This window comes from Elephas maximus, chromosome 24, assembly GCF_024166365.1.
Source record: "Elephas maximus indicus isolate mEleMax1 chromosome 24, mEleMax1 primary haplotype, whole genome shotgun sequence".
Classification (NCBI taxonomy): domain Eukaryota; kingdom Metazoa; phylum Chordata; class Mammalia; order Proboscidea; family Elephantidae; genus Elephas; species Elephas maximus.
In genome coordinates, this window is record NC_064842.1 from 14,778,561 (window position 1) to 14,792,599 (window position 14,039).

A 14,039-nucleotide genomic window follows, 5' to 3' on the forward strand; every position below is an offset into this window, starting at 1 on the left:
ATTATATCCCCCAAAAAATGCGTTTATCAACTTAGTTAGGCCATGATTCCCCGAATTGTGTGGTTGTCCTCCATTTCATGATAGCAATTTTATATTAAAAGAATCAGCGTGGGATTGTAACACCACCCTTACTCAGGCCACCTCCTGATCCAAGGTAAAGGGAGTTTCCCTAGGGTGTGACTGCACCACCTTTTATCTCTCAAGAGATAAAGGGAAAGGGGCGCAAGCAGAGAGCTGGGGACCTTATACCACCAAGAAAGCAGCACCAGGAGCGGAGCGCGTCCTTTAGACCTGGGGTGCCTGTGTGAAGGAGCGCTCGTCCAGGGGAACACTGATGAGAAGGCTGACAGAGAGAGAAAGCCTTCCTCTGGAGCCAATGCCCCGAATTTGGACTTGTAACCTACTAGGCTGTGAGCAAATAAGTTTCTCTTTGTTAAAGCCATCCACTTGTGGTATTTCCGTTATGGCAGCAATAGAAGACTAAGCGTATTTGAGCAATTTCAGACTGTAGAAGTTGGTAAAAATCTTCAATTTCTCCACCCTTGTCTTAGTAGTTGGTACAGAAATTTGAATAATAGCAGTATTAATTGGTTTTCCTTGTAGGTGTTTGGATATTATTCTACCGTAGACAGGGTATCAGATAGGGATCTATTTATCCTCATATGGATAACGAATTTCCCCAAGATTTTTCCCCACTATTTTTCTACTTCTATCATATATCAAGCTTTCATATCTAATATGGTTGATTCCTTTTTATCTTGTTCTTTTGGTCTATTTCTCTCTCTCTATGTCTATACCACACAGTCTTAATTACCATAGCTTTATATTAAGTCTTGCTATTTGATGATACCAGTGCTACCATTGTTCTTTTCAAAATTTTCTTGGTTATTCTTGGCCCTTTCTCTTTCACAGAATTATAAAATCATCCTGTTAATTTCCACCCCCCAAAAAAACTGTTGGGATTCTGGTTGGGATAGAATTGAATTTAATAATTATGGTGAGATTTGTCATCTTATGATGTGCATCTTTTCGTCCATGTGCATATTTGTCAAGATTTTACCCTGCGTGTAATTTAACATGTTAGCCTGCCACAATTTAATATTGGCAGAAGACACTAAACTCCTAATTAGAGACAAAGGACAGTTTGTTAGTAACAGCTGTAGCCAGAATAACATCATTTGCACCAGTTCCCTGGGCCTTAATTCTGTTTGGGCAACACAAGGACCAAGTGCACTTGCACACACAGTAAGTTGCATTAAAGGGTTGGGCCTAAGAAGGAGAAGGGTAATTTTATAAAACTTACAGAGACCTATTATGTACCACTTTGGCCTGCATAAGCCACTGAGACTCAGCTGGCATTGTACTTAACACAGTAGTCATTATCCTTATGGTTTAATATCTTCTCAGTCCAACAAGAAAATTCAGGTGGTTGAAACAAAATTAAATTTGAATCCTCAAAGCCCCGTTTTGGTTGGACTACCACATGGAATGTGTATCAACCAGGTTGACCTGGAGTTGTCACCAGGGGAAAGAAAGAAACATCATGTCTAGGAATAGTCAGGGCTGAATCCTGAATTTTCAGAACAGGTCTATATAATACCTCATCCCATTTGTCTTAGTTATCTAGTGCTGCCATGACAGAAATACCACAAGTGGATGGCTTTAACAAAGAGAAATTTATTCTCTCACATTCTAGTAGGTTACAAGTCCACATTCAGGGTGTCAGCTGCAAGGGAAAGCTTTCTGTCTTTGTCAGCTCGGGAGGAAAGTCCTTGTCTCCCATCTTCCACTTGTAGAGGAGCTTCTCAGGTGCAGGGACCTCAGGTCCAAAGGATGCACTCTGCTCCCAGTGCTGCTTTCTTGGTGGTATGAGGTCCACAACTGTCTGCTTACTTACTTCTCTTTCCTTTTCTCTCTTAAGAGATAAAGGGTGGTGCAGGCCACACCCCAGGGAAACTCCATTTACATTGGATCAGAGAGGTGACCTGAGTAAAGGTGGTGTTAAAATCCCACCCTAATCCTCTCAACATAAAATTACAATCACAAAATGGAGGACAACCACACTGGGAATCATGGCCAAACCAAGTTGATACATACATTTTGTGGGGGACATAATTCAATCCATGGCACCATTCATCCTGAAAATTACCCAGGAAGCAGATAAAAGAAGATGATCTCTTTCTTGGGACACCCACATTCAATGACCAAGCTTCCTTGCTGTAAGTTATATGGACAATAAGAAGGTGAGGGAGCTAAGAGAGGTAAGAGTCAGAGATCTTTTTGAGTGAATTTTTGAGGAAGCTGTTCCAATGCTCAATAATACTAGGTGCCTATGGATGGTAGGATATCATGCTTGATAAAGTAGAGGGTCAGCAAAATAGAAGAAGACCCTCAATTAGATGGATTGAGACAGTGGCTGCAACGATGGCCTTAAGCGTAACAAGGATTGTGAGGATGGTGCAGGACCAGGCAATGTTTCATTCTGTTGTACATAGGGTCACCACGAGTTGGAACTGACTCAACAGCACCTAACAACAACATCATGGATGGTAGGGAGGCTTGAAGGTCTATCAAATATCTGAACTACCATCCCATTGTTAAGTGACTTTTATAATAATAGGTGCACCATTTCCAGACTGCAAATGGTCCAGAAAGCCAAACACATGACACAAATTAGTTCAAGACACGTAATTGTGTGGCCAGAATCAACTGACTGGACTGGAATAACAACTCTATAGCTTGAAATAATGTCAACATCAATAAGGCAGCACTGATAGCCCTAAAAATCTGATGTAGTCAACCTGCCAAGAGTGTTTGTAGGTCATGCCCTGTGCCATGTAGTTTCCCTCACCTTGTGACAACTGCATCAACTTTGGGCAGCAGTCACTGGCATCCAGTGGTAGCCTCTGCATCTGAAACATACACTTTTTCTTTTTTACTTCAATCTATGATGCTGAACATGTTGCCATGTCCAGTATGATGTTGTATCCAGGCAGCATTCGTGGCAACCTGGACAGTGCAAGCTCGATCAGCACCTTGATTTTTGGTAGCCTCATAAAAGAATGGGCCCTCTCTATGGTCATCTACATGTGTGACTCAGATAGTTTGGTCGCCAGCCTCCATTTGTTTCCACAGTTCACAGCCTCAAAGAGGAGTGTCTTTAATCTGCTAGTCTATAGTTTTCCAAGTGTCAGACCAAACAGCTAGGCTATTGGCAAAAGCTCAAGTCAGTGTTGCAAGTACTACAGCCTCCACCCGACTGAGTCCAGCACAACTAGATGGTGCTCAGCTACCACAACTGACTGTTCTGACAGAGATCACAATAGAGGAGCTAGAGAAAAAGGTAGACCAAAATTCCAACTCACAAATAAAGACCAGACTTACTGGTCTGTCAGAGACTGGAGAAACCTTGACAGCATGACCCCCAGACACTTCCTGATAAAGTCACTGCTGAGGTTCACCCTTCAGCCAAAGATTAGACAGGTCCATAAAACAAAATAAGACTAAATGGGCACACCAGCCCAGGGGCAAGGATGAGAAAGCAGGAGGGGACGTGAAGGCTGGTAACAGGAACCCAGGGTCAAGAAGGGGAGACTGTTGACATGTCATGAGTTTGACAACTGATGTCACAAAACAATATGTGTATTAATTGTTCAATGAGAAGCAAATCTGCTCTATAAACCTTCATCTAAAGTACAATTAAAAATAAAAAAAGCTTTACCTTTTACAAGTTCATGAGACTTAAACAGATGAGGAAATAAACATCTAGGATATAAAGGAAAAAAAAAAGTGTTGCCCACTGGGCAGGCCAAGCAAGCCTGCCTTTGTTTCTTCATAGCTGGCTCTGAGGCTGAATAGCTAGAGCCATCTGGTTCTAGCTGAGCTAAACCATCAGTAAACCAGACTAGACATTTAGGAAATCTTTGTGAATAAAGGGATTTTTTGAGCCGATGACTTGTCTTCAGGAAGTACAATGGGATATAAAGTTTCCCCCAGAGGAATAGCTGCCACTCTTCCATGTAAAGACAAGATACCACTGTGGCCAGGCTGGCTGCACTCATGAATATACAGTTTCCATTTGACAAGTAAGGCTTTTGGGGCCCTTCTTGCCTTGTCAGTTATACAGTCTGGGACTGTCGAACCAGATAATCACAAGGCCTCCAGGAGGGGACGGAGATTGGAATGTAAGTGAAAAGATATTTTAGCTTTATCCATATTTGAATTTTAAAGTATTTATGTGATACTTGCATTACTAAAAAATAATAATTTCTTTAATGCTATTAAAGTAGTCCAGAATATATGGTAAGGGCCCAAGATAAGGCAGTTGTGGTTGGGATGGAGAAAAGAAGATGGAATCAAGAAAAAGTTTTGTAATAGATGAGAGGATAGAAGTCATTAGGATCTAGATTATAGTTAAAGACATTCAAATTGATGGGATTGACAATGTACAGAAGACAGAGGAATGGGATTAACTAAGGAAGACTAACATAGAAAAGAGAATCAGTGCTCAAGAGAGAGAAGAAAGTCAGAGAAGGAGGAAATCCCAGATAAATCATATTACAGAAGCCAGTGGAAAAGTGAAGAGAAGTGGAAAGTGAGATAAACTATTAAATATCAAGAACTGAAAGAAATGTTTTAAATTCTAAAATTAAGAGATTTCTGGTGATTTTAACATTAGCCTATTCAATAATGGCAGAAACCAGATAATAATGGATTGAACAATAATTTGAAGGACAGGTAAGTGGATATAGTCAGAGATATATTTATAAATGCAAAAGAAATTTATATTGTATGAATGAATAAACCTGTAAATTTCGTTTTAGGCTTCTGTTGGTGTGATGTTATTGGGCCCAACAGGTGGAGGAAAGACAACAGTCAGAAAAATTTTAGAAAAAGCTTTAATATTTTTACCAGTCGTGGATATCTTACCATGTGAACAAAGGCAATCAGTTTCAAAGGTAACGTTCTATTAAATAAAATGTGTCTCTTTTTTCAGATATTATTTTGTATGCTTCAGTAACAAGTCTTGTTCATTATTTGTTAATTTTATTGCTAGGATTTTGTAGCTATGAATCATTGTAGCATATGGGAATTCTTTCCAATTAAATCTCAAGATGGTAATTACTAGTGTAAAAAAAAATACCGAATTGTATATTTATTTTTGCATCTAGCCACTTTACTAAATGAATTTGTAAGCTGTAATTGTATTTTAGGTAATAAATGAAAATAAATTTTGTCCCTTTTCCAATATTTATATCACTTATTGTTTTCTTGATTAACTCTCCAAGACAATGTTAAGTGTAATTCCTTGTTCCTTTCTTTATTTGCAGTGTATTTAATATTTCTCCATTTAATATGATGTTTGTTCTTGGTCTCTGGTAGATGTTCTTTATCATATTTTGGAAATTTTATTCTATCCCCTAACTCTTTGGTTTTTGATTGTTAGAATTTATTAAATTATTTTCAACATTTCTTTTTTATTTTTATTGGTTAATGTAATAAGCTATGTTGACAAATTTACCGATGTTAAATTGTGCTTGAATTCCTGGAATAACCCCTACTTAATCATAATGCCTTTTTTTCCCCAATATAAAGTTTAGACTCCAATAAGTAGTATGCACTTCGGTTCTTTTATATTTAAAGGTTCATTGTTGATAATTTATTCCGTAAGTCTTAGAAAATCAGGTCCTTGGTTATGTGAATATTTGGGGGGTCAGTGTGCAATATCCTGTCTCAAAATCATTAACGTAATTCACAACCCTTTATCCTTTCCTCAGTCTAAACTCCCCTTCTCAAAAGATCTAAATTAGTTCTTACGCAATCTCATTATTGTAATTAATAGGAGTTGAATTATTGAAACAATTATAAGAATACAGATCAAAAAAGCAAAGATAAGAAGGCAGGAAAAACAGAAAATCAGGAAGAAAGGAAGCAGGGAACCTAGGACGGAAATGGAGAGAGTGCTGACACACTGTGGGGAATGAAACCGATGTCATAGAATGCTTTATGTACGAAGTATCAAATGGAAAACTAATTTGCTCCATAAACTTTCACCAAATGCACAATATTAAAAAACAAAAAAGAATACAGTTCAAATCCACCAGGCACTCCTTGGCAACCCTATGGAGCAGTTCTACTCTGTCCTTTAGGGTCGTTGTCAGTCGGAATCAACTCCTCGGCAGTGGGTTTTTGGGGTTTAAAATATGGGCCTGGAGCCCTCATGGCACAGTGGTTAAGGACTCAGCTGCTAGCCAGAAGGTCAGCAGTTTGAATCTACCAGCCTCTCCTTGGAAACCCTATGGGGCAATTCTACTCTGTCCTATAAGGTCGCTATGAGTTGGGATTTACTCCACAGCAATGAGTTTGGTTTTTTGTTTTTTGGTAAGTATGGCCCAGTGCTGTGCTAAACAGTTTTACTTGAATTAACTCATTTTGCTTTTACAACAACCAGATGGGCAGAAATTGGTTTTATTAAAAACAGTTTTTTTAATTACAAAAATAGTATATACTGTTGTCTACCACCCATCTGTCAGTTTGTTGTACTGTGGTGGCTTATGTGTTGCTATGATGCTAGAATCTATGCCATCAGTATTTCACATAGCAGCAGAGTCAACCATGGCGGACAGGTTTCAGCAGAGCTTCCAGACAAGAACATCCTAGGAAGGAAGGCATGGCAATCTCCTTCTGAAAGTTAGCCAATGAAAACCTTATGGATAGCAATAGGACATTGTCCAATATAGTGTTGGAAGAGGAACCCCTCAGTTTGGAAGAGGAGAGCAGCTAAAGCAAACAGGAAAAATGATGAAGTAAAAGAGCTGAAAAAAAGATTTCAAAGGGCAGCTCGGAAAGACAAAGTAGAGTATTATAATGAAACGTGTAAAGACCTGGAGTTAGAAAACCAAAATGGAAGAACATGATCAGCATTTCTCAAACTGAAAGAATTGAAGAGAAGATTCAAGTTTCAAGCTGCAATACTGAAATATTTTATGGAAAAAAATGTTGAATGTTGCAGGGAGCATCAAAAGAAAATAGAAGGAATATGCAGAATCGCTCTACCAAAACGAATTGGTCCATGTTCATCCATTTCAGGAGGTAGCATTTGATCACGAACCACTGGTACTAAAGGAAGAAGTCCAAGCCACACTGAAGGCATTGGCAAAAAACAAGGCTCCAGGAATTAACGGAATACCAGTTGAGATGCTGCAGCAAACAGATGCAACACTGGGAGCACTTACTCATCTAGGTAAAAAAAGAAAAAAATTGGAAGACAGCTACCTGGCCAACTGACTGGAAGACAGCTACCTGGCCAACTGACTGGAAGACAGCTACCTGGCCAACTGACTGGAAGACAGCTACCTGGCCAACTGACTGGAAGACAGCTACCTGGCCAACTGACTGGAAGATAGCTACCTGGCCAACTGACTGGAAGAGATCCATGTTCGTGTCCATTCCAAAGAAAGGTGATCAAACAATGCGGAAGTTATCAAACAATATCATTAACAATCACACGCTAACAAAATTTTGCTTAAGATAATTAAAAAATGGCTGCAATCATATGTACATAGCAAACTGGATTCAAAAGAGAACATGGATATCATTGCTGATTTCAGAAGGATTTTGTCTGAATACAGAGAATACCAGAAAAACGTTTGCCTGTGTTTTATTGATTATGCAAAGGCATTCTACTGTGTGGATCATAAAAAATTATGGATAACATTGCAAAGAATGGGAATTCCAGAATACTAAATTGTGTTCATGTGGAACCTGTACATGGATCAAGAGGCAGCCTTTTGAACAAAACAAGGGTATACAGAGTGGTTTAAAGTTGGAAAAGGTGTGTGGTAGGATTGTATCCTCTCACTTTATTTATTCAATCTGTATGTTGAATAAATAATCCAAAAAGCTGGAGTATATGAAGAAAAATGTGGCATCAGGATTGGAGGAAGACTCATTAACAACCTGCAAAATACAGATGACACAACCCTGATTACTGAAAGTGAAGATGACTAGAAGCACTTACTGATGGAGGTCAGTTCTACAACCTTGAATATGGATTACACCTCAACATAAAGAAAATGAAAATCGTTACAACTGAACACATAAACAACATTATGATAAGTGGAGGAAAAAAGGAAGTTGTCAAGGGTTTCATTCTACTTGGATGAACAATCAATACCATGGAAATAGCAGTCAAGAAATCAAACAATATATTGATCAAAGCTGCTGCAGAAGACCCATTTAAAGTCTTAAAAACAGAGATGTCTCTGATGACCAAGGTGCACATGACCCAAGCCGTGGTATTTTCAGTCACCTCATATTTACACAAAAACCAGACAATTAAAAAGGAAAACTGAAGAAGAATTGATGCATTTGAATTGTGGTTTTGGTGAAGAATATTGACTATACCTTGGATTTCCAGAAGAATGAACAAATCCATCTTGGAGGAAGTACAACCAGAATGCTCCTTAGAAGCAAGGCTTCAAATATTGAAAGAGTCTTGAATTTTTAGGAAAGATGCCTCTTGGTCAAGATATATTCAATGTCTATATTGCTGAATTTGATTTGTTAGTAGATTTTAAGAATTTTTGTGTCTGTTTATGAGGTATATTGAGTTTAAAAGTGTTCCTTCCTCTTCAGTTTTCTAAAAAAGACTTAAGAATTCATGTTATTTCTTTCATGATGGTTTGGTAGACTTCACGAGTGAAACCATCTGGGCCCTGAGATAACTTTTTCTTTAAGGATTTAACTTTAAATTCAATTTATTTAATGATCATAGAAATATTCACTTTATGAAATTTGAGTGAATTTTGGTGCTTTTTGAGGACAGCTTGATCCATTTCATCAATGATGCTGAATTTATGTGTATAGAATTATTTGTAGTATTCCCCAATAATTTAAGATCTGAAGGGTCTAAAGTGATACCCTTTCTTTCATTCTTGATATGGGTAATTTGAGTTTTCCCTTTTTCTTTTGGTATTTTTATTAGAAGTTTGTCAATTTTATTGATCTTTTCTAAGAATAAGCTTTTAATTTCATTAATTTTCTCTGTTGTTTATAGGTTTTCTATTTTATTGATTTCTAATATGGTTTATTATTTCATTACTTCTGTTTGGTTTTGTTTAATTATGTTCTTCTAGGTTCATAAGGTGGAAACTTAAATTATTTACATTCTTTTTTGTTTATTGAGATGAAATTTGCATCACAGAATTAGCCACTCTACAGCCTGCGACGCAGTGGCCTTCAGTGCATTCACTGTGATGTGCGACTGCCACTTCTCTTTAGTTTGAAGCTTTTTCACCACCCCAGAGGAGCAGCCCAACTCATTAAGTAATAATTCCACATTTTCCCCTCCCTATTTTTTATCTCCTGGCAACCACTGATCTGCATTCTGTCTCTGTGGATTTTCCTATTATGGATTTATCATATAAAAGGAAGCATCCTATATGTGACCTTTTGTGTCTGCTTCTTCCACTTACCTTCATATTTTCAAGGTTTGTCCAAGTTGTAGGATTTATTCATGCTTCATGCCTTTTTATTGCTGAATAATATTCCGCTGTATGCATATACCACGTTCGTTTATCCATTTATTCATTTGTTTGTTGATGGGCATTTTGGCTGTTTCGATCTTTTGACTATTATAAATCATGCTAGTATAAAGATTTGTGTACACGTTTCTACGTAGACATCTGTTTTCATTTCTCTTGACTATATACCTAGGAATGAAATTGGTGAGCTATATAGTAATTCCATGTTTTACTTTTAGAGGAACAGCCAAGCTGATTTCTACAGGTACACACGATTTTACACCTGTAAAGTGGTTGAGGGTTCCAATTTCTTCACATCCTCAGCAACACTTGTTATTATCTGACTCTGGTTATAGCCATCCTAGTGGGTGTGAAATGGTATCTTATTGTGGTTTTAATTTGCATTTCTTTAATGACCAATGGCGTTGAACATCTTTTCATGTGATTGTTGGACATTTATGTATCTTCTTTGGAGAAATTTATTTTCAAGTCTTTTGCCTATTTTTTAATTGGATTGTTTGTCTTTTTATTGTTGAGTTTTAATGATTCTTTGTATATTTTTGATATTAAGTTATATGGTAATATAACTTACTATAGTACTGTATTATACAAAATGTATTATGTTCATGTATAGACAAGATAGATAAATAGGTAGATTTTTTTGTTTCTTTAATTTGATTTATAAATTTTTTAAATGAAGATAATTCATTAAATATATACCAACCAAAACCAAATCCATTGCTGTCAAGTCAATTCTGACTCATAGCAACCCTGTAGGACAGGATAGAACTGCCCCTTAAGGTTTCCGAGCCTGTAATCTCTAAGGAAGCAGACTGCCACATCTTTCTCCTGTGGAGTGGCCACTGGGTTCAAACCACCGATTTTTCAATTAGCAGCTAAGCTGTGCGACCAGGCCTCCAGATGTAAAATCAAACCAAACCCATTGCCATTGAGTTGATTGCAACTCATAGTGACCCTATAGGACAGAGTAGAACTACCGCATAGGTTTTCTAAGGAGTGCCTGGTGGATTCGAACTGCTAACCTTTGGTTAGCAGCAGAGCTCTTAACCACTGCACCACTTTTACCTAACTGAAATTTAATTTTTACCATTTTGAAATAATTTTTATTTTGATAAACTCACAATAAAATGTTTCATTTTATCTCACTATGCAATCTGACTTTTGTTTTACCCTACTTAGTGAAAAATTACAGTGCCTGTAAATATTAGGTTTGAGAAATGCCTGATTCCAGAGGGAGATTACATGAGCTTAGTTAAATCTTATGTGTCATCATCGTACGTGATGAAAATAGAAATACCAGGTATCTGAAATTATACTAAGATGAGAAACATTTCATTATCTTTTCATCTATGTTTATAATTGAGTCTGAGTGTATGCTAATGACATCAAAGTTGGAGATGTCCTATTGAAAATACCACAGATGCTTTTTCAAGGGAAGTATAGAAATTGTTTTTGGCTTTATGATTTTTTATAGATAATGAAAATGCTTCTAAAGAAAGGTACAAACTTTCTTAAACATCATGCCTCTCATTTAAATTCACATTCTTCAATAAAAGTATAGTTAATATTTGTTACCAGGTACTGGGAAAATCAGATCAATTCCCTCATCTCTGACACCAAATATGAGGATCAAATAAATGCTGTCTATTATCAGTTCTGGTCCCCTATGTTCTGACATCAGCTATATATGCACTATATCCACCTGGAGCTAGGTCAGATCTCACAAGTTCAAGGGCACAGTTCTCCAGGGTACCAAATCTTCCCAAGACCTCAAATGCCAGCCACAAGCTTGAGAGTCCCCATAACACTCACTTCTGACCTACTGGCTACAAAGTTGGGGTTTTCCCACTACCCCTTCAGGATGCCAGCTCAGGGATATCCAGGGCTTCTCCACTTCTGACATCCTGGTTCCTATGATTCCCTCAGGTTTAATAATTTGCTAGAATGACTCACAGAACTCAGGAAAGTGCTGTACTTACGATTATAGCAAAAAAAGGACACAAATGAAGAGGTGTACAGGATGAGGTCTGAGAGGGTTCCCAAAACTGAGCTTCTATGTTCCAAAAAGGGATGCATTACCCTTTTCTCCCCACCCACACCACCCCCCACACACATATCGATGTCTATCACCAACAAAAAGCCAGTGAACCTTCCATGTCGACAGCCTTTATTGTGGCTTCATAGTAGAGGCATTGTTGATTGAACCATGCCCTCCCCTCTCTGAGGTCCACTGATAGCACACAGTGGTATATCTGGTCTGGCCAACCTCCACCCAAAAGGCACCTCATTTGCATAAGTTCTCAGGTGTGGTCTGGAGGCCTCATCAAAGACACTTCAATCACTGGGGAAACCCAGGTTTTAGAGGTTGTTGCTCAGGAACCAAGGACAAACATCAAATTCTTTGGGTAAAGTTAAATTATTTACCCCATATCAAGTGCGCATACTATCTTTCAGAGATTTCTACAATGGTGGATGGATTTTATATCATTTGGAATTATTTCACTAGAGTTAAAAGAGTTATCTTCAGTGCCAATTCAGATGTGAAGATTACAAGTATGTTCTACTCTATCTCACCTCTGTACTCAACCTTGGCTCCTGACACACCACATACCAGCTCATATACTGTGTTCCTGGATGAGGCACAATGGAACTTTTTTTCCATTTTATTCTGAGAAGTGCAATTGTAGTATTTAGCTTCTTTTTTTTTTTTTTTTAATAATTATGTGTGTATCATGGCTAAGTTCAATAAGTCAATTTTTACCATTCCTTGCAAATTGCCACTTGTATAGAGAATCTTCCTTTGGAGTGAACAATCTCTCCTAAAACCGTTTGATAATAACAATATAAAATAAACTAATAAATAAATAATTGTACTATAGTTAATGCCTTTAAACACCATTTTGGATTTTTTCAGGTTCCAGGAAGAAAAGGAAAAGTAGATATTTGTGTTTTAAATCCAAAGTGTATCACTCTTAATGAACTATATGGACAACTGAATCCTAATACAATGGAATGGACTGATGGGTTATTATCAGCAACAATTCGAAATTATGTACATTTTAATGATAAAATGCACTCGAAGAAAGACATGGATCTTGGATTAAAGTCAAGAATCTCAGATTTATCTAATGTAAGTTTAGTATGTAATTAATATTTTTATTTGATTATTTGGAATATTTGTTTATCAATAGACTTGATATTAAAGCATCATTAGATATTACTGTAGAAGTAAATTTAAAAATTACTATGAACAGTTTAAAAAAAAGAAAAATTAAAGCTATCAAAAGGCAGAAAACATGCCATTGAGTTTTAAAATAGTTTTAAATGTGTTTGCTTTTAAATGAACACAGAGAGAAGTATAACTTAATTAATGTAGATCATAAGTAAGATTATATATAGATCAGTGATTCTGTCAGCACCAATATACCAAAAAAATTTTTTAAAAACCACTGCCATCTAGTTGATTCTCACTCATAGTGACGCTTTAGGACAGAGTAGAACTGCCCCATAGGGTTCTCAAGGTTGCCAATCTTTATGGAAGCAGACCACCACGTTTTTCTCCTGTGTATACCAATATACAGGGGATAAAATGTTAATAGATTTAATTTTCTCCACATTAAATTTTTCTCCAATAAAATTTCCTTAAAACACATTTTGGCCCTTTCTATTTTTTTTTTTTTATTGTCACCATAACAAAATAACAAATGAAAATAAATAGAAAACTCAGAAAAAGATCGTCATGCCTGGCCCAACACCTTATTTTTTGTCTCAGTGGGCACCAGTACTTATGATTGTAATTTTATATTTCTAATACTAAGTGTAATCACAAATATAAATATGTCAAGTCAATATGATTGAAATTAATTTTCTGGTATTTGAAAAAGAATACAGAGTTTTACAGAGAGCACTATGATTTTAAGTTGTCTTTTTTGTTAATGGATTTATGGATTTGAATGTATAATAAACTAGGAATATATCATTTAAGCAGCATATATAACACAGAAATGTATATACAGAAATATAAGTCATTAAAATATGCTTATATTTTACATACTGCTTCTTAGTTAAAACACTGGTCTTCCCAGATTAAAACTCATAAATAGTAGAAGATGAAAAAAGTTTATTACATGAAAATAAAAACCTCCTATGTGGATTAACACATCAAAAACAAAACTGACAAAGACAGACTGGGAAAATACTTGGAACATGTATGGAAAATATACAAAGATTTCTTACAAATTAATGGTATAAAAATGTTTCAGTAGAAAATGAATAAAGTATTTAATACAAATTCACCAAAGAATAAATAAGAATGGTCAAAAAACATTTTAAAAATTGTATCCTCAATACTAATCAGTAAAGATTACTAGTAAATATCTTTAGCTACAATGTATTAACAACATGATATTTGAAACCTAAGAGATTTTGTTTTGTTGTACATACGGTCACTATGAGTCGGAACCAACTCGATGGCACATAACACCTGACAACAAC

General features: G+C 36.5%; 1 protein-coding gene across 1 annotated transcript in view; it reads left to right on the plus strand.

Moving 5' to 3' along the window:
* The window catches only part of DNAH14 (dynein axonemal heavy chain 14), a 379,927-nt gene that overhangs the window by 176,435 nt on the left and 189,453 nt on the right, over nt 1–14,039 (plus strand). The window contains exons 37-38 of the mRNA XM_049867924.1: nt 4,824–4,958; nt 12,460–12,675. Coding sequence (XP_049723881.1) covers nt 4,824–4,958; nt 12,460–12,675 — 351 coding nt within the window. The remainder of the gene's footprint in view (nt 1–4,823; nt 4,959–12,459; nt 12,676–14,039) is intronic.